The sequence below is a fragment of the Amphiura filiformis genome, chromosome 5, assembly GCF_039555335.1.
Source record: "Amphiura filiformis chromosome 5, Afil_fr2py, whole genome shotgun sequence".
In the NCBI taxonomy this organism is placed as follows: Eukaryota; Metazoa; Echinodermata; class Ophiuroidea; order Amphilepidida; family Amphiuridae; genus Amphiura; species Amphiura filiformis.
In genome coordinates, this window is record NC_092632.1 from 45965997 (window position 1) to 45987531 (window position 21535).

At 36.9% G+C, this 21535-nt stretch overlaps 2 protein-coding genes across 3 annotated transcripts in view; one reads left to right on the top strand and one right to left on the bottom strand.

The window, feature by feature from the left end:
* Positions 1-308: 308 nt before the first annotated feature.
* LOC140153234 (tetratricopeptide repeat protein 39B-like) overlaps positions 309-21535 on the top strand; it is a 43868-nt gene continuing 22641 nt past the window's right edge. The window contains exons 1-3 of one of the 2 annotated variants that reach the window (XM_072175923.1): positions 309-423; positions 3300-3433; positions 4269-4297. In XM_072175923.1, the coding sequence (XP_072032024.1) occupies positions 3374-3433; positions 4269-4297 (89 nt within the window). In that variant the 5' untranslated portion in view covers positions 309-423; positions 3300-3373. Of the gene's footprint in view, positions 424-3299; positions 3434-4268; positions 4298-20043; positions 20287-21535 lie in introns of those variants that run through there. The other variant, XM_072175924.1, reaches the window with a different exon arrangement.
* LOC140151679 (aqualysin-1-like) lies at positions 8933-15336 on the bottom strand. Its single transcript, XM_072174014.1, has 9 exons — positions 15239-15336; positions 14663-14787; positions 14248-14428; positions 13948-14082; positions 13285-13400; positions 11553-11700; positions 11052-11236; positions 9864-10035; positions 8933-9072 (listed from the first exon to the last, which is right to left on the bottom strand). The coding sequence occupies exons 2-9, from the start codon at positions 14765-14767 to the stop codon at positions 8933-8935; spliced, it is 1182 nt and encodes a 393-aa protein (XP_072030115.1). The 5' UTR covers positions 14768-14787; positions 15239-15336.

Here is a 21535-nt window from a genome sequence, read left to right on the forward strand (position 1 = left end):
TTCGGGTCCCCTTTTCAGATCTCAAAATTTCAGGGCTCCCTTTTTGACATGAAAATTATGGGTCAACCCCATAGAAAAACATAAAACTCAATTTCCCGGGAAAATTTGTGGTCAATTTTTTTCAAGGCTCCCCCTTAGGAGGGTCAAAACTTTTAAGCCCCCCCCCCCATTTTGCATGAGGCCTTCCCCAACAAGTGTTTGTGAACGGTCCCTAAATTACAAAGGAGTTTGTTGAAAGCCCGGCCGGCCCGGCCCGCGCTCAACGATCGCAAATGAGAGACATTGTACTTTTCATGCATGAAAGGAAGGCAAAACGATATCATCGCTGTCTTTAGGCTCGGCTCTGCTGCTGCTTCTTTTCACCTTGGCAACGAACTCGAATTGAACCATATTTTGACTTGTAGATGGCCCTATCGAGATCCAGTAAGTAAAAGGTAAGATGTTGAAGTACAAAGCCATTTCATGCATTTGCAATGATGACCTCAAATCAAATTGAATGATTTAAATCTTTAAGCTTTTCGACACAGGAAGTCATGCATGAAAGTGAAAGTGAAAATGTCAACATACATGTACAGAGATGCCACTTCTCCTGATTTATCAGGAATTCCTGATTTTTGCCATTTTTAGCCAAATATTCAGGATTTCTTTGGCAATGAATGCACGATCACTAATTTTAAGGCCCGCTATCACTAACTTATTGAAGGTTCGCTATCTCTAACGTCTAGGTTCGCTACCATATCACTAATTTTAATTCAGGTTTCGCTATCACTATAGAAAAATTATCAAATTTGTGTACATCGTGCAACATACTCTTTGACTTTGCGTGGCTGTGCGCAGTAAGCAGTTGTACGCAGATAGCCTCGCTAATATGGACGCGTAGAGTAGCGTTGTAGTACGCGCGTGTAGTTAGCATGATTTTATTATCTAGTCTAGTCGCGGAGTAACAAGCGTAGTTGAATGTTCCACGATGTACACAAATTTAATATTTTTTCTATAATTAATTAAGGTTCGTTATCTCTAAGGTTCGCTATCCCTAATTTTGATTAACGTTTGCAGGGGCAGAATTTCGTTTCACAATGCGAGAATCGTTCTTGATTCTTGCAGAATAAATTTGCGGGAATCATTTGATTCTCCCAAATCAACTTCTGTGTAAACTACAAACGTTTTATGGAATCAACTTGGATTCATGCTAATCTGTTTATGAGAATCTTTGCGAGAATCAATTATCTGATTCACACGGGGCCGAAATTCTGACCCTGGTTCGCTATCCCTAAGGTTCGCTATATCTCTAATTTTAAATAAGGTTCGCTATCTCTAATTTTAATAGCGCCCACTATCTCTAATTTTAAATAAGGCCCGCTATCTCTAATTTTAAAAGAGGTCCCTAGCGGGCCTTATTTTGAATTAGAGATAGCAAACCTTTTTCAAAATTAGAGATAGTGGGCCTTATTTAAAATTAGAGATATGGGGCCCTGTTTTAAAAATAAGGCCCACAGATAGTGGGCCTTATTTTAAATTAGAAATAGCGAGCCTTATTTGAAATTAGAGATAGCAGGCCTTATCTAAAATTAGTTATACCGGTACCTAGCTTAACCTTAGAGATAGTGGGCCTTGTTTGAAATGAGAGATAGCGAACCTTGAGAGATACCAGGCTTGTTAAAATTAAAGATAGTGGGCCTTATCTAAATTGAATGATAGCAAACCTTGTTAAAATTAGAGATAGTGGGCCTTATTTAAAATTAGTGATAGTGAACCTAGGCTTAGAAATAGCGAACCTTGTTCCGAATTAGTGATAGTGGACCTTGTTCAATGTTTGTAAAATAGTGATAGCGAACCTTAGAGATAGCGAACCCTAGAGATAGCGGTCCTTAGAGATAGCGAACGGCGCCACCCTACTGACTGACAAAATGTTGAGTTCAATTTGACATCATTTTTAGATTGTACAATATGCTGGCCTTTGTAAGCAAAAGTGGAGTTTTCAGCATGAATTGAAATATCAGATGACTAGCAGTATAGTCCCACCCGCTTTTGGGTGAACATTTTTCAAAATTGGGGTGGGACTATACTCATGTCATAGTCTATTAATGATTTCAAAATGCATTAAATTTGCATTCGGTACTTGTTTTCTTATAAGCCTAATGATACTATAAAATTAATTTTGATTTGCATTTTCAGACTCCGATAAATTTTTTTTTTTTAATTGCCCGATCGGGCAAGCTTAGGTCAACTTTTGCTTGCCCGATTATGCCCGAATATTTGTGAAAGAAAACCATAAACAAGTTGCAGTATTGTATAGCTCAAATTGCCAAAAAATATTATCATACTACAATATGCTTCGAAATAGCCTGGGATCAACAACAGTGGAAACTGGTTGAAAATTAAGGTGCTGGCTTCTCAGGAAATATATTTTGTACTGTTTGTTTGTCGATCTGCATACTACTACAAACATGTAATGTAAAATATGAACTCAATAAATAATGCTGTCATTGCACAATAATTGTGCAAAATTGCAATTGCCCGATCGGACAGGGTGCCTGATGATTTAGCTTGCCCAACAGTATTTTTAATTGCCCTGGGCAATCGGACAGGTGATTTATCGGAGCCTGTGCATTTTGAGTCTACACAAATGCAAAATCTCACATGATTTATGTGGCAGTTGAGATTAGATCAAGACTTGCTTATCCACTTGTCACATGTTTGACATGCAAGTTGTCTATTACATTACGGAACAAAGTTGTTTGCCTGTACCACAGGTTGCTTGTTTAGGCTACAAAGTTAGTTTACAAGCTGAGGTCTCAGGTTTTCAATGCTGCACTCTTTCATTTTCACATTTTTACATGTTCACATTTTTTACATGTACATCAGTTTGCCACAGTCAATTTGCGTCAATAATGAAATTGGATGAAATCAGATGAAATAATGTCAATTGAAAAAGTCGCCTCATCAACATGAAAAAAAGTGACGATAAACTCAAGCAATCAACTTTCATTGGGTTAAAATACAAATTTGATATTTATAATAACAGTACTAAGGCCTAATTTCCATCACAAAATTCATATGCCATGTTGTGCACTATATCAAGTTTATGGAGACAGCTGCAATAAACATGGCGGCCATTTTGAAAAATAACAAAAAAATTGAAAATAACAAATAATAAGGACCTCACTCACCGATTTTTTTTAAAAGTCCGGACGAGAAACTAATAATTTCTTTAATTTGGCCTAATTTGAAAATGTCAAGACGATATGCTCAGCAAATTATCAAATTTAGTTATTATTTAAATCTATTTTTTGTTACAGAGAAGCTGAAACATTCTACTGTGTGTGTATGAACAATCAGCCAGTTGAAAATTTGTGAGAGTAACATAATCACCATGGCATCTAAACACTCTGCTAGGAGTAAAGCAGATCTCAGTGACAATGATGAAGAAAATGTAAGTCAAGCTTTATATTATTGGGGCATGCACTGTGATGCACATAACCAGCCTTTGTGTTCTGAGAGGACAACAGCCAGGTCGCTGAGAAAGGTTTTAAAACCTTAACAATAAAAACTACACACTCGGCAGTCCACGCTTTTTAATGCGTGCCGGTTCGAAATTCTGAAAATTGGTGAAAGCGTGGGGGTTTAAACTTTTTGGGTAAAAAGCGTGGAATGATATAAAGCGTGGGATTAAAATAAAAAGTGTGGGGCTTCTTCCAACTTATCAGCGTACTTGATTTACTTCGAACCAAATTGCGCATGACTTCGTCAATGTTTACGAACAGCGGAAAAAGCAAAAAGTGCTGGGGGTCAAGAATTTTCAGTATATAGGGTGCCTCAATAAAAATGGTGGGGGTAAAATAAAAAGGGTGGGACTCAAACCCCACTGCCGAGTATGACTAATACCTAACTGAATGCAATCCTTGCATCTACATTAGAACAGGCATGTGGTAGGTAGTTTTTCCAGGGGTGGACAAAAATCTGAAAATTTGCCTATTACTATTAGTTTGTGCCATTTTTGCCCAAACTAGTGGAATTTATAGTGATTTTTGCCCCCTCCCTTCCTCCTGTAATGCTGCCACTGGTGTTCTGAGAGAACACATGGTAGGTTTTGGTACTGAAGAAATGGACAATTTGGGGATGTGGCAGCAAGGTATTAGGTAGGATTTGAAGGTTTGGGCGTGTAAATTCAATATCGGGTGCAAAAATGTTTTGGGGAAATAAAATTGCACATAATATATATGCATACCTAGTTCAATAAATCAATCTTTTGGTGTTTTATCTTACAGTTTGAAGATGCCTTTGAAAACATTCCAGTGTAAGTATATTGATTTGGTAGATATTACCCAATTACAAACATACCATTTTCTTTCCCAGGGGCACAGACATACAGATAACCCTCTTTGTACAAACCTGAAAACAAAGAACAGTGGACTATTGGGTTAATAAGGAATTGAACAGATCCATGAAATGGATATATATGAAATTTTTATCATTTAGGTAGATGCCTTCAGCCTTATAGTTAGTTCATGAAACCTGGTCAATGTTGTGGTATAGACCACTTGGTATGTGACGTCATTGCCCGGCAGTATGCGCGCGCATTATGGCAATTTCCATTGTTCTTTGCCCTGCAGTGTGCGTACGCATCATAGTTTGCTAAGGGCACATGCATTTTAAATTGCCCGCCATATTTCATATAGTCCAAGAAAGCCATTGAACAGTGTAGCGGCTCGTTGAAGCATATCGATAGACGAGTCCCTCGCCTTTGTTGATAAACAGTGATGTCAAGTGGTCTATACTTTGTGCCACTCGTAATGGGCAAAATTTTGTTTGTTTTACAGCACACACTAATTGAATCCTAACTTACACTTGTGTAAAACAGACCTGTGTAAATTCGCAAAAGCATGCATCGGTGATGCAAAGGCATACTTTCCATAGGTGCTGTGCTCAACTGCATGCGTGCCATTCTATTTCAATCCGCAATGTTAAGAATCTTGCCTATTATATACCTTGTGAAAGGTATTAAAAATCAGTCCATGATAAGGCTGTTTTTAAGCCCTGTAACACTTAACTGAGGTCAAGGTAATAATCTAGCCAGGGGAAAGATAAAAGGATCAACCTAAAGATTTTACGATCATGTTTGAGGTTTTAGACCTTCCTTAATATGAGTAATCTATCGTCAGATCGTTCACCATCATTACAGGGGGGTTGGCTACTCTTAATCCTTGTGGATAAAGGTGGCCTAGCTTCGATCATCTGCATAGCTACATGTATGCTATGACTGAATTCACAGCTTGCAATGTGCATGTGCATGATTCCATGTATTTGCAGATTCTCATAATTTTCCTTAACATGCAAATGACCTCAAGTAATTAACATATCATTAACATATTACTGTCTATCTTCCACTGCATCATTCATTCATCTAAGTGATTAGAACCTGAGGAATTAGGTAATTCAAACTTTTCAATAACAGTTGAATGTCTTTTTGTACTCAATTTATATTGAAGTCATTAGTAGATTGACCTGTGAACTGTATCCTTTCCAAAACAAGAATAGTCGTATCTTTTTTAATAATTGGTCTGATCTCAGTCTCACACAGGGTTGCCAAACCTGCTATTTGGTAGCCTAATTGGGTGACTTTTGAAGATTTTCCCTCAACTTTTGACAATTTCCTGCCCCATAGAAACCTATGGTTAAGAGAAAAATTGGGCAACTTTTCAATTATTTGATCCGTGATTCGGGCTAAATTTATTTAGCAACACTGGTCTCACATCACTAATGACTAAAGTATAATTTCATCTTAACTCAGCAACATTTTCATTACCTGTTTAGCTCAATTTAGATCAATTCAGAACTGCTAATTCAGGTATGTGAGTGGTTGAATGATGAATGAGACATAAGATTGATTTTTTTTCTTAACTTTTGATGGGCTCACTGTCACTGATTCTGTTATTTTACATAAATCATAACATCAACTGCTTCCCTGTGTTCCTTGTCTAATTGATCCTGTGATAAAAGACAATGCAGTTTGGTTATTCCAGTTGAAATCCATTCCCCCTATGGAAGACATGACCTTAATCTCCCACACAGGGGGTGTAGTTTTCAAATGGAGTGACCCATTCAAGTAACCCTTATTTGAAATTCACACTCTTTTCTTTCTATGGATGATTTTTTTTCTGTCAGTCTTATCAAAGCTTCTCATGAAACAAAGAGTTGCCGTATTCATTCCATTAACCGCCCAGGGCGCTTAACAAAGTCATTTTGGGTCTGCGCTTATTTTGTTTACATAATAACATGTAAAAAATGGCCCAGAATATGGACTTTGTGTGTAGATGGTTCTGTGTTTGATACACGAGTAGTTGCATGCATGGATCCTGCACATAATAATGATAGAGGATCATGTGTAGTAAAGTCGCTGGGTGGGCACTTATAGGGGCGTGGGCGGTTAATGGAATGAATACGGAAATTTATATTTTGTCTTTCACTGACTCAACGATGAGCCCACATGTGCCAATTCACTCAGTGCAGTGGTGCCTGATTACGCACATGCAGGCAACATTTGTATAAAATACTGTAATCAATACCAGTGACAGCGAGCCTACCTTTATTGCAAACTTTTTGTAAATCTACCAATTTCTAACATTACTAACCCTAGCTAGACTAGGCAAAGTACCTCTTATTTTAAAACCCCCATAACATTGTTTTTAAATCTCATTGTCTACTTGAATAAAGCTTGCTTGTAATTTGTTTCATTTTTTATTTTTAAATTTATTAATTAGATGTTTATTTTATTCAAAACCTAAGTGTGTCATATCTGTCATCGATTTGTTTTTCATGTCTCTTGCATTTGACATCTAATTGCATGAAGTACAAGTTTAAGCTTATATTTTGTTAAATTTTGTGATTTCAAATTGTAATTAATAGTTATTATTAACCTTGATGCTTTGTTATATACAACTAGATTTCGCGGTTCTCGGGTTGGGCGGTTCTCGTGATAGGCCTATCTCTAATTACCCAACACCCGTTACCCATAATACTTGTCTCCTGACCTTTCAAACTACTATACGATATCGTCTCTCAATGATTAAGACACAACTATCAACTCTGTTTTGTAGCTGTGACGCTTACTTGTACCTATAATCTGAAAACCCATCGTTCGCTTCTTCCAAACCCGGTCCTGCAACCACATCGGAGGACCCAAAAATACCCCGAAATTTTAGTAGTGTCGGGATGTAGGCCGTCAATTCAATCGGGAGAAATGTGAACATAAACGGGTTACATAGACCTTACCATAACTGATGATTTTTATGTTAATCATGTCTTTAAAATAGGCCTATTGGTCCGATGAGATGCACCTGGTAGTCACTGTAATGCTTTCCGATGCTCGCAGACTGCGCCCGTGCCGGTACTCCGCAAGACACTACACGATAGCGCACCACGAGCACGCGATACGCACCATGAAGCTCGTGTTATACGCACCGCATGAAATGCACGCGTTAGCGAAGCCACGCGCACGCCGATAGCGTCGCGGACAGAGGACGGACACGCCTAATTAGTATTAAGATGTACAAGCAATCAAAACCAACCAAGTCTCTTACTTAGTATCTATTGTTTTCTTTGATATCTACTTACTGTGTATAACTATAATACACTAAAGAGCTTCCCTGTATCATGAGAACTCTGGAGCACTGGTGGGATTGTGTGCTGAGATTACATAAGGATTAACTGGTTGTTGCGCTCCAGAAGTACGGTGCGCAGTGTTTTGTAACATGTGTAATCTCCTGACCCTGCAACCAGGGGATTGGATTGGTACCTTTTTGTAACTATGGGATAGTGCCTACAGGGATCCTCAGGGGTCTGGGATGTACTTACATGTAATAAGTCTGAAAATTACAAGCCCCATGAAAATTATAAGCCCCATCATTTGCCCACATTCCCTAGGATGCAATGTAGACTGTGTGTGGGGGGGGGTTACTTGAATAGTGCATTGGATAAAAAGAGCAAGGTGTACCAACTTTGTGGGGAAACAAGTAAAGCCAACAAAGACATGGTAAAATGCACATATTTAGCAGATGGTACAAGTAACAAGTGCAGGCACTGCCCTGGTTTAAGGTTCAAACTATTAAACTCAATCTTTTAGTTAAAAAGGAATAACTATTATTATGGATATAGCTGGATCTAAACCTTTTCGTCACTATGTGAAACGGAAAATTTGGAAAAATCACTGTACGCCCACTCAGGCTAATGTCGGCAAATATGAAACTGAGATATAGGCAGAAATAGGTCAAGGTTTTAGTCAGTCATAGTTAGACTATCAACATGTAAAATGTTGTAACTTTGCAACAAAAACGGTTATAAAATAAACATGGGGTTTTGGACTGATAGAAAGGGAATTTTTTACTTCATATAAACCTGATGATAACTCAATTTTGAAAAAATACAACTTTATCCTGAGTGGACTGAATCAGATCACATATATGAGATGACAGCAAGGTAAGGGATTGTCAACCTATAGTGTTTGGGGGAACATCACACCTCCAGTTAACTGCCATGGGCTTTGAGACATATATAGCATTATTTCTTTTAGCCTTATTGGTTGCCGGTTGAACCAGGGCATGAAATAGCAACACTTGATAGATGGCTTCAAATGAGAATTTTAAACTCTGCAGACATACACCTATGTATAGTTGCAAAGCCTCGCTGCAAAACTTAGTTGAAAGTGCTCAATACAAATAAAACTTCATGACAAGGCATGTTATACTACAAATCCATTCTACTACTGTTTTATTCAAGCTTTCGACATTAGAGTAAATTATGGAATTTTTCCATTGATATTTTGTGATTATATTCTGTTGTTTTTTAGGTTATTTGATTGTGATGACATGTTATAATTAAGCTCAGGTAAATACTTGATCTCATTCTTGCAAGGTAGACTTTGTAATTGTTAGATTTATGGTACATAGAGGAAGCTGTTTGGTGATCGTACTCCTGGGTTAGAGACAACATCAAGGGTAGCATCACGAGACATTGCGGACCACACATCAGCTGGGCTCATAGATGGGACACCTTGGAGGATGAGTGCAGCAGCACCTAGAATAGATAATAAAAGTAATAGATGATAAGGGTTAGGAATAGGATGTCTTGTGATAGGTTTAGTGTGTAGTCTGGATGGTCATTAGTTTAAAGGTGTTTTTTGTTTATCATGTTGGTTATATTCAATATCAATTTTAATGTTTCAAGAATACTGTGTGCATGGATGGATGGATGGAATTATAATTTGCTATCATGTATGACAATTGCAACTAAATTACAGCCAAAAAACCAATAGGAATTGTAGCATTTCCCAGTATTATGCACTGAAGTTACAAAAAAAATGTAAGGTTCTTCTTAGGCATTCTTCAAATTGAATTGAATTGTCGACTGTGAAGACAAAGAAACACAATGGCAAATTTCTTTGTATTTGGGTGGTTGGAGCCCCTTCCCCATTAGTGACCACACTGAGGAGTGAGGAGGAATGATTACATTAGTCACCCCATGTCAAGGTGAGAAAGTATAAGGAAGGAAGTATAATAGTGATCTTAGTATAGAGTATGCATGGTTCCATTAAACATTGATTTATCAAAAGTGAAAAGAGGAAGATACAGATCCTTAGGCTGAAAGAGAGTGTAGAGTATGTTGCATTAAACTTAATTGACCTTGCAGGAGTGGTTCCCAGGTGGTTTGGGTGAAGGGAGGTGCCCTGTGTTTGCCCTGCCCCTCCGGTACCACTCATACAGAGCAATAAAGGTTGTGTGAGATTCAGATGGTTAAGGTAGTGGAAATGGTAGGGAATAGTGATGGTTGCTTGGAAATAGGAATGAAAAGGAATCTTGCTATCTTACCAGAGACATGTGGGCAGGCCATGGAGGTTCCACTGATGGTGTTGGTTGCATCAGGGTCGCCAATCCAAGCAGAAGTGATGTCTACACCTGGTGCAAAGATATCTACACAGGCACCATAGTTGGAGAAAGAAGCACGGCTATCTCTGCTGTCAGTGGCACCAACGGTGATGGCCTGAAAATAACAACCAAAAAGGGGATTAAACATGATTAATGTTCAAAATGAGAGTAAAGTTGTTTGAAAGTCACCCCATCTCCCATGAAAAGTATAAAATCGTAAATTCCATATACACCAGTGTAATGTTAATGATGTTAAAGCTTTTAAGGTGGTTATGGAGGCATTATAAAAGTGCTCTAAACATGTTTTAAACAGATTAATTGAGTAGAGCAAAGTACATTGATCAATATGCCTTTTGTTTGAGTCAATCGGACATACGGTTTTCAAAATATATCAATTTATATTTTCTTTGTATCTTATTGTTTTTATCAATAATCAATCAAGTTAATGAGCTAAAATGACTGGAAAAGTTCATTTACAAATAATTTTTGCCAATATTTTGCTAAAAATCCATGCATAAATGTTCAGGTACTTTTATTTTGCATAATTTTGCCTGAAACTTGGTCAAAGTGTTTCTAATATGTTCTAATGTATTATATAGTGAAGCCGCCCCTAATTTGCATATTTGCATAATTAATTAGCATTTATGCAAATTAGCTCATTAATTATGCAAATATGCAAATTAGGGGCGGCTTCACTATATAATACATTAGAACATATTAGAAACACTTTGACCAAGTTTCAGGGCAAAAGTATGTAAAATAAAAGTACCCATGAACATTTATGCATTGATTTTTAGCAAAATATTGGCAAAAATTACATATTAATGAGCCTTTCCAGTCATTTGAGCTCATTAACTATATTGAATTATTGATTATTGACAAAAACAATAGGATACAAAGAAAATATAAATTGATGTATTTTGAAACCGTATGTCCGATTTGTTCAAACAAAAGGCATATTGATCAGTGTACTTTACCCTACTCAATTAATTTGTTTAAAACATGCTCAAAGCATTTTCTAATTTCTAGAAAATGCATCCAATACCACCTTAAAGCTGTATAGACTGGTCTACTCTGATGTAAATATGGCGTTACTTAGTTTACAATCATGGTATAGAGAAATGTTCTTACCTCACTAGCTCTGGCTGGGGAGTAGCTGCAAGCATTGTCATTACTGTTACCAGCAGCAACAGAGACAACCACTCCGGCATTGTGCATGTTAGCAACAGCACGATCCATGGAAGATGAAGCACCACCACCAAGGGACATGGAAGCTACGCATGGGCGGATACCATTGTCGGTGACCCAATCCATTCCTGTCAAAGACAAAAAAAAAAAGGAAATAAATCATAAGGACTTGCAAATAACTTTTTACATTGATAGGAAGATTTTGTTGTCAATCTCACTTAGATAAGTGTTTGCCAAAGACTACTTGCAATGGAGGGGGCATGGCGAGTCACGGTGGAGGGGGAGGGGGCATTGAGACACGATGAGAGTGCGGTACCCAGTAGTTTCTCTACCTATGGGTAATATATAGTTACATGGTCTGTAGCACAGATTACACCGGGGACTACACTTAGATGTGCAACAGTGCCCCCTTTCCCTCTTTCTCTATGCCATATGTCAACTTACCACTAACAACACCACTGGTAGATCCAGATCCTAGGCAGCTGAGTACACGGATGCCATATACCATACTGTTCTTGGCTACACCCCAGGTAGAGCCACTTGTGGTACCAGCGCAGTGAGTTCCATGTCCATTGCAGTCAACACCACCGCCCTGTTATAATGAAATATTATTGTCTATAGTTATAATAGCTATTATTCTGTTTACATGTTTGCATAGGGCATGCTATTTCTTCATTTGTGTGAATAAGCAAGTTTCTGAAATCTTATGCTCATAAATGTACAGCGTTTTTCTATTTGAGTAAAAAAAATGAATATTCCGGTTTGGGGATTAAAAAAGTACAGTGGAAAGAGCCGTTCTTTGGCATTTGTCCACTTACTAACTAATCTTCCTCTGGTACTTCCATGGCATTTATCTTTTAAAAAGTAGGATAACACCAGAGGAAAAAGCTGGTTAACACCAGGCCCCAGGGACAGACTTAGGTTTCAGTTTTCTACTGGCCCTCCGGGCCAGTGAAATGGCAAATCTAGTGGCCCTGCAATAAATTTACTGGCCCAGCTTTTTCAATATGTTCTATTGCCAAAAAACCCAACTTTTTGTCGGTGCTTTTGGGAAAAATCTATATCAATTTTTAATCATTTGTCATCATTCAATGTGTATCATATCGCAAATATCAAAAAATCAAAATTATTTGATATTCCTCGTTACAATTCGATATGTCTGATGTGCTCTCAGGTCCCACAAAAAACATCATGTGGAAAAGCTTGGAAACATCACTATCCAAGCCCTTAAAGTCAAGCAAACCTTAACATTTTAATTTGTTTTGTACTGAATGTACTCAATGTAGAGAGTGTAGTCACTAACACACGTTCAGTCAGTAGTCCTGCCTTTTTTAGTTCCAAAAGTTTCTTGTCTCGTAAGTGTTATATCAGGCTCAAAATCTAGTGGCCCGCTTGGCCAGCATTGTTGAAGTTTACTGGCCCGACCTTAAAATCCACTGGCCCCGGGCCACCGGCCACTGCTTAAATCCGTCCCTGCCAGGCCTGTAACCAGGGGGAGGGAGGGGGGATGGGGCAGATTCCTCCAAATCCCCCAAAAGTCCTCTTTTTACCCAAAAAGTCCCATTTGTGAGCATAGCGAGTGAAAAAATAGCGGTTTTATGCCTTTTTGGTCAAAAAAGGTCCAAATTTTGGGAAAAAAGTCCACTTTTTCAAAATCAGCCCCCAAAAATAAATCCTGTGATAGCACAATGCATGGCTATCAGACCTATTAATTATCTTTCTCCTGTAATTATGCAAATGTAGTATCAAGCATTTCCCTGGTATTTTATCGCAATAGAGGCCGTCAGCCTTTCGCCATCTTGTGGGTACAATGATCTGTGTGTTCATGCGTCGGACACTACGCGCAAGGCGCAGCGTGCCACGCAGCTGTTATCGCGCCTCAACACAGTGATTTTGCTGCTCACGCATGGAGATCGAACGACCATCACAGCGTGTACCCACAAGATGGCGGCATACATGTATGACGTCACGCTGACGGCCTCTATAGAAAAAACCTTTGGGTCATTTTCCAATTTGCTTCTCATTCGGTATAATTCGTGGATTGTAATAGGAAGCTGAACCAAATGATACAGGAAATCGTTTGAAAAATATAGAGTCACAGACAGTGCTCAATTTTAAGAGTCAGAGACATCTAACAGCATAAAATTGAATATGTCTGATTACAATGGCTACTTACAGCTCCGCCAACGGCATCGAAAGACGTCTCACAACGTCCACCAACACCGCCAAAATCAACATGGTCTGGGCTCACACCAGTATCAATGATGTATACATTCACACCGGTACCGTCCACTAGGGTACAAACATAGTTTGCAAATTAGTTTTAAAAGATTATGTAATATCACAACATGATCATTGGTTGTCTGCTGAGAGGAATACCGTAAAATCTCAATAGTTAGCATAATGTTCTTATTATTGAGCGCTTTTAAAACATGCAAACATGAAGATCCCCATCAACTAAAGTGTAAAGGGTTTTGAACAAATCATTGATACACATAGTTATGAACAAGTAAACCTGCAAATGTGTGTCACAACCGCATTAGCTAGTTGGTAAAGCGCCGGACTTTGGTACAATTTCATGTTTTCAAAAGCTCGATAGTAAGCACATATATGCTAACTATCAAGTTTTTACAGTATGTGTTATGTATGAGCCTTTATCAAGTTTATAAACTAGGAGAAATTTCAAGGGGAAATTTGCTGATTTTATGGTGCTGAACTTTTTAATATCTGATAGCAGGGGCATGTCTAGAATCCTTCAATTGGAGGGGGGTCATGGTCAACGCAACCCCTCCCTCCCCACCTCCAGATCCCTAACCCCAGGCTAGTGAGTTTTACTTACATGCACTGCCAGGTGAGTAGACACCATCCAGTGGAAGATTTCTTTGGTCTACACGGTCAAGACCCCAGGTGGCTTGCTGTTGTACTCTTACTGTGCCATCCTCCTCAACAAAGAGAACATCTTTCAAGGCCGGACCTTTATTGGAAATTAAATAAGTATAATCAAGATGCAATTGAGATTTAAGATGATTACTTGGAGTATTTCTATAAGCAAGTTAGTATTAGAAAATCAGTAATTTATGCAGATGCCGGCGAAGATGCAAGTAAATTTGTGTATCATTAAAAAAACTTGGTTTAAATCAATAATGAACTAAAAATGTACTGTAAGTCAAAATTACACAATAGAAGCATAGAAGGCTTACCTTCTCAAGAACCTCTTCATCCATATCAACAGCGAGCATGTTGAAAGATTTGAATTTTTTCTGGACACGTGCACGGACAGTGTTGAGGCTGAAAGATGCAGACTCCATGTTAGCTCCAGGCTGAAACAGATGAAACCAGAGAACAATCCATGAGTCAAAATGATTTTTGGATGGAGTTTAAATTAATGTTAAGAGTTATGGTTGAAGGTGAACATGAATAGGAATCAGGTGCAGTGCACATGTATGGTAAATTATTCTAATTTTCTTACTTTTGATCCGCAATAACTTCTGGTTTTCACTAAAAGTTTGATTATATACAATTGATGTGGTCTATTTTTCTATCATGTATTTTACCTTCAATGTAACAATGTATTTTCCAGGAATCCTTTCCTGAGCCCTGTGGAGAGGGGCAATTGCTGCGGCCGCAGCCACTAAACAAGCAAGGATGAATACGCGCATTGTCAGTGTTGGTCAAATTCCTATGAAAGAAATAAATTAACAAAAACAATATTGGTACCTGAATTAAATTGTATAAAAGGTTTTTTTTAGTTTTCTTTCTTTTACTTATTTACTTTTACTTAAGCAAATTAGAAAATGATGATTGAATTAATTATTTCATAGAATTGAAATTAAATGAAAAATAAGAAATTAATATTTATGTTAAAACTGTAAGTTACAGAATTGAAATGAACTGAAAAACAAGAAATGAAGTAAGTTTAAGCAAAACTCAAGCAAGATGACCATTATTAATCACTCATTGAACATAACAATGAGATGTACATGTAGAATAATTGCTCTCACTGTATAAGTATAGAATGCTTGGACAGACCAATTTAAAGAATTTGAGCAGAGAATAGTTAAAAAAATATATGAAGTGCAGTTATTAACAATGTTATCCATCCATGAGTAAGATATTTGTGACTGTCTTACCTTCAGTCCAGAGGAAAAGTAAGATGAGAGCTACCTCTTGGGCGTATATATACATCATAAGGAGATTCACTATCACTTAAAGATGCTGATGGGAGGATATAAATAGATAATAAAGAAGATTTAATTGATAAATATAAGCGGGACAGGTGGTGACATTCTCTTGCATTTTATAACATGTTATTTCAATATATATGGGATTGAAGGGAGCACAGGGGCCGAGCGGAACAGGCTCTGACTCATAATCGGAAGGTTGCGGGTTTGAGCCCCAGTGACACCATCGTGTGGTGCCCTTGAGTAAGGTATTTTATCTCGATTACTCCTCTCCACCCAGGTGTTTAAATGGGTACCGGCATTCTTAAATGCTGGGAAGGTAACAGACTTGCTGTGGAGGAGGTGTGGTGATCCCCCCACAGCAACATTTCACGGTGGAGTCTGGTCTAATTGCTAATGAAAGAGAGATGGGCACTCCGTCCTGTAAAAAATGCAGGTTCGCCTCCTTTACCTTTTCTTTAGATTGGGATTATTCAACAATTTTTGATTGGGATTTTGCCTAGCCATCTGAGACATATTTTTCACTGGACTTTGCCCCTTGGAATGACCAAGCTGGTTACAACTAAGGTTGGGCAAACTTTTGTTAGGGTTAACTTGAATTTAAGGTAATGCTCTAATAAGCAAGGGTTTAGGATAGGATTTAGGTGTGAGTTAGGATTAGAGTAAGGATAAAATGCATGTGTAAACATTTTTGTGAAGGATATTCCTATCGAATGATACAATTTGGATAAATGAAGTTGGCCATTTTTCAAACCCTTTATTTGTATAAATAAGAAGATACATCATCTTGTATCACCGCACATCTGTCCTCATGAAGAGGTTTCACTGCTCTTATCAATAAAGAATGGCTTATTATTATTTTTGTTACATATTTGCACATGTGCATACATGTGCATTTCAAGTTTGTTGTTACCAATTTATGTAAACCATGCATAATATTGTCATTGTTTCTGAAAAATTGTGAGCATGTGTACTACAGATATGCAGATGTTATGAAGGGAAAATACATTTTTAGTTATTCCTCAAAAGTTAAAAAAATCAAGTGTATCAAAACACAACTGTGCATATTAGCTGTGTAGCAAACAGTGCAAGTTTGTTTTTAAATAATGCATATTATGCAATGTTTTTAATTCAATGCAGAGATTGGTTTTTTAAAGATTTCTTTTTCCAAAAAGCCTGTTTCAGAGATTTCAACACATTTTAATTTCTATAAATCAAACAATTTTGTATGGTGAGACCCCCCCCCCTCGAGTGACAAATACTTGGTAAATATTATAGATGACAAAATGTTTGTAGGATTCAAAATAGATGTGTTTTTGATTTTTTAAAGAGATAAATGATTTTCCCCGAGCAGACGAGTAGATATGTGTCTCATCTCTATAAACATGTTCCCACAACATTATTTTCCTTTAATTTAAAGTTCCTAGCTTATATTTCATCTTTCCCTGAAGTGAACATGTATAACATGGCATCTGAAGATTTGTACAATCCTTGAAACAAGATATGTTTATAGATTTCCCTGGTTGCAGGCGAATTTGAAATTTGACACCAAAGACGAATATGTGCTACATACCCGATTGAACCAATTTCTGTAATGCAAGGAATAATCTGAAATACTGGCTTCCTTGTTGCATGCATCCTGTGCTTGGGGAGTAGATGCCGACTATACAGTCAACATGCTGGATTCTACTTGTAAAATATATGTAAGTGGATAAAAATAAAATATAAGGATGGGTAAATTAAAAACAACAACGACAACAAAACAATTGAGTGCTTGATCGAGTATCGATCAATTGATTCTTTCTTCATGAATGCATGAATTCATTCATTTGTTCATTTGTTTATTGTTACAAAAAATTGAAAGAAAGGAAGAAAAAGAATGAAAAACAGAAAGACAGACAGAAAGAAAGAAGAAAGAAAACTAGTGAATGCCTAAAGTGAATGCCTAAAATTTTAATGGAGTTACATGAAAAATTTGATACCAAATCTGCATTTAGATTCGGTGAAGTGAGGGCGTAGTCGGTGGAACCGCGGAATTTCCTCACCACAGAAAATTTCTCTTCGAAAAATTGGTCCTTGGAAAAAACTGGGACAAAAAATTGATAAATGGGGATGAAAAGTTGGCTTCGCCTCCTCACACTAAAATCCTGGCTACGTTACTGCACCTGTCAGCGGGGTTTGGGGTGGGGTGGGGATGAGGGTGTCAATCGGGTCACACAACTTTTTAAGGGTTAGATAAGCAGCTATTATGAACAGGTATAACTATAACTGCATTTATGATCAATAGATAGAGACAGATCAGGAGACATACAGGAGAGAAATTGCAAGTGCAGATAGACAGATTGAATTGTAAGTTAAATGACTTGTGAAGAAATGAAAATATTTAGACCTAGCCGTTTGCATTGCCTGTATGGCTTATAGCTTACTGCTATTTAGGATTATAAAACCAATAATCATGATATAAATGGTATTTAGTTATAGATATGAATGTGATAATGGATGAGTGAATGAGGCCATTACCAGTGGGTTACTGTATGAAATATATTGTACTACCCAATCCAATATTTATTGTCATAGTTGATAGGCAAATATTAAACACACTGCCAAAACAATACCCACCCACGCTTTACTATTTTGACTATTTTATATGTCATAGACCATTTGCCATAAATCAATTGTGTTATTGACTATAATATGTGTTTTAGAAACTGGTAATTATGCTTTTGATTTGCAATTAATGAATCTTATATGGAAGTAAACGGTGTTAGGAAGACAGCCTCAGTGCTTTGAGTAATGATGGGAGCTGATAGGAATAATCATTTAGGGTTCAACTATATATGCTATTTATATACAGCATATTTTAATCATAATGTTCCATCATCTACAGGGCGTAGGATGATGCGAGACACAAAATGTATGTGAAGATCCCTAATAAAGGATGGGGGCCTAAAAGAACAAGGGAATCTCAGGAGAACTGGTATAAAGAGATAAACTGAGTGAGCCAAGAAATTGAAGGCAAATTGAGAGAAGACATCCTTGCACCTTTCATTTGTGAACAATGATATGTGTAGCTGTAGATGAGTTTGTTTAAAAAATCCTAAAATAGGTATTCAAGTACTCATCCTACCACTGGATATCATAACAAGTGGAAAATTTAAATTTGCATGTTAGGGACATCCAGATGGCATCTTAAATTTTAAATGATACTAAAACCCCGGGACTAAAACTGAAGCCACATAAAGTTAAATTTTTGGTTGTCTGGAGGATTTTCATGAAATTAACGAGGGTGGGGAGGTGTTTTTTGCAATGCAATGCAAAATTGGCTTTGCTCCCGGGCTTTGCTATCAGTTGTAATCCTAAGAAAATGATGAGGTATGTTTTGCTTGAAGGTTCTGTTTGCTAAATTAACTTTTTCTATCATCATATTCACAATGAATTGCTGGAGCTTTAAAATCAAAATAAATATTGACCAACTCCAGAAAACGATGCAGCCTGGGATAAGAACCAAAAATTTATTTTATACGGCTTAATATAGATTTGAATATGGTGTAAATTAATATTGTTGCTTACACATTTCTGACCATCACTTTATGAAGACAATATAATTTTCTGTAGGTAATTGGCATTTAGTATTACCCATATAGAAATGGTTGATCTAATTAGATGCAACACACTAATAGGGTCATTCTTTCTTCAGATAATTAGATTGGTAGTAGGTAGGTTGGTATTATTTTGGTGTGTACCATTGCAATTAATATTCTCATGGTTAATTGATTTCCCCTTGAGGGACACAATCAATATAGCATCTCTCATTTTTGTTTGTGCCGTCAAAGCTGCATCTCAAGCACTGAACGAGGCACTCTCAAACCAGGAATAGTTTTTTCGTAAAGTATATATTTTTATTGATCCCATATATGAACATAAACAAAAGTCTCACAAGAATGTTTTCATGGAATATTGTACATCTGATTATAACATAGAAATTGTACCTTTCTCTGACACCTGTATGTTATACTTTCCAGAAAAGCTATCCTGATTTTTCCAAAGCGTGAAATTTCCATATAGTGAAATATAATGCTGCGAAAAAGTAGTTTAGTAGAAAAAAGTCTGCTCCAGTTGTTTTTGTCTTATAAATATGTAAAAGGCTTGCTTAAATATTCAAACCATGATCAATGTATGCAAAAATAAATTCAGTAAATAAAAAATTAAAAAAATGTGAAAATTACAATTTTTGAATTTTGACAACTGAATTCTATTCTAGTTTAGGTTTGTAGCAGAAAGTTTAAAATGCGCATCCTGAATTATTGAAAAAAGCTGAATTATGACACATTTTTTTTCACACATGAACTTGTTATGAAAATATGTAGTATTTCATATTTAAAAATTTTCACAGGTGGCTCAGTTACACAGCCTAATTCATTTGTGTAGGATTGGATTACTGTTTAAGTGGTTATTTTCGCAAGGGTTTTATTTTTAGCGAATTTCACAATTAGAGCTCCAACTGCGAAAATAACACCTCGCGAATATATCCATTGATGTATTACAAGTATAGGGAAGGACTGGGCAATCGCGAAAATAACATTCGCGAAAATGTGTCTCTCACTCCAAATCGCGAAAATAACTGTACGCGAAAATTACCACTGATAGAGTATCTGCCAAGGCACAAAACAATGAATGTGTGATGCTCTTTCTTTTTGCAAATTAATCTAGTCATGAAAATAAGAGGCGGTTTGGCTCTTGGTGTGCAGTGTGCATCCCATTCCACCTGCCTCTCCACGCCATTTTTCAACTCGGAACGGATGTGTGCACTAAAAGGTTTTGTCAAACGTTACAAGTGCAATAGCATTGGATGTAATTAAACTAAGACTGCAGGTAAAGATTGCTAGGGATACACAGACGGACAAGGTGTAAAAGTCATTACTACATCGAACAGGAGGCTAAATAACGGCAAAATGGTTCAATATAATTGACGGATTTGAGTGGGTATCGTTCATAAGGTATTATGCATGAGTTTTTGAATTCTTTACGACAGTGATGATGATATTTCATGTAGTAGTGAATTTCTTGCTGTAGTGTATAATATAGAAATGACATTGGACGTGAAGATAGGTAATTACCAGTCAATGCTCCGCCAAGTGTAATAGGACTAATCTATTATTTAAGATTATAGCGATCATGGGTCGTATCTGACTGCATGGATTGGATAACATATTGCATGCAGAATTGCCGCTGGTGTAGTCAAGTGAAGTGAAGGATTTTAAATGCTTGCTCAGCTTTCTATCAAAACATCCCTCAATCTGACTAAATATTTTGACTCGGAAATGTACTTGTTTTACACAAAAGGTATTGACTATTAAAGGATTATGTGTAGATGTGATGTAGTTGTGGGTGAAGATGTGTTAGTGGTTATAAGGTTACTTTCACCTTTCTAGATAACAAAAAGTGCAATGTGGTACAACACATGAATATCTTATACATCGAGAATAATATGGGAGACGTGTAGCTGCCATTGAAATTAATATTAATATATCTTAATGAAGAATTGGCCAACTGTAACAATGTAATATGCATGGTTCTAAAGCAGTATACAGACTTTTTATTGTACGTAAAATTTTGTATTTAACATATCTACGTTATTTAATCTATTGCCATTCTATTTCCAGTAATGTTTAAGTTCTAACGAATGTTTGATGACGTAAAATCGATAATATATTTCTGCTAAATATTATATGTAACATATTATCGATTTTTCGTCATCAAACATTCGTTAGAACTTAAACATTACTGGAAATAGAATGGCAATAGATTAAATAACGTAGATATGTTACATACAATATTGTACGTCTAATACTCGGAGTCTGTGGAGCGCTTTATGGTTAGTTAGCTGTTGAGCGTGTAGTGCTGCTCACCGCAACCGCTCTGGATAGTATACTGAAGCAACCGAGCCTGAAAGTAGTGCTGGTAGTGGTTATAGTAACTTTATCAAGATTTTCATTTACAAAAAAACATGGATGAAATTTGTCATGCTCTTTCCATGCTCTTTGTTGTATAGAATACATTCTACGAGGGGGTATCCAAAAGTTTTTGACATCACCCAGAAGTGAAAGAGCTATACCGATGAAATTTTGTCAATGTAATCACTGTTCCTTATGTACATTATGGTCCAAAAATGGTCTCATAAGTGTGTTTACTTTCTTTACAGATGGCACTAGATGGGCAGTAGGCGCATAACATGCAATATGGTGA

Bases quoted from the DNA above. Each gene is read 5' to 3' on its own strand.
- LOC140151679 (XM_072174014.1), bottom strand. From the start codon at position 14,767: ATGCGCGTATTCATCCTTGCTTGTTTAGTGGCTGCGGCCGCAGCAATT. The intron at 14,429-14,662 runs GTAAAATACATG...CATCTGTTTCAG, and splicing joins AATACATTGTTACATTGAAG to CCTGGAGCTAACATGGAGTC. The intron at 10,036-11,051 runs GTAAGAACATTT...TGTTATTTTCAG, and splicing joins CCCCAGCCAGAGCTAGTGAG to GCCATCACCGTTGGTGCCAC.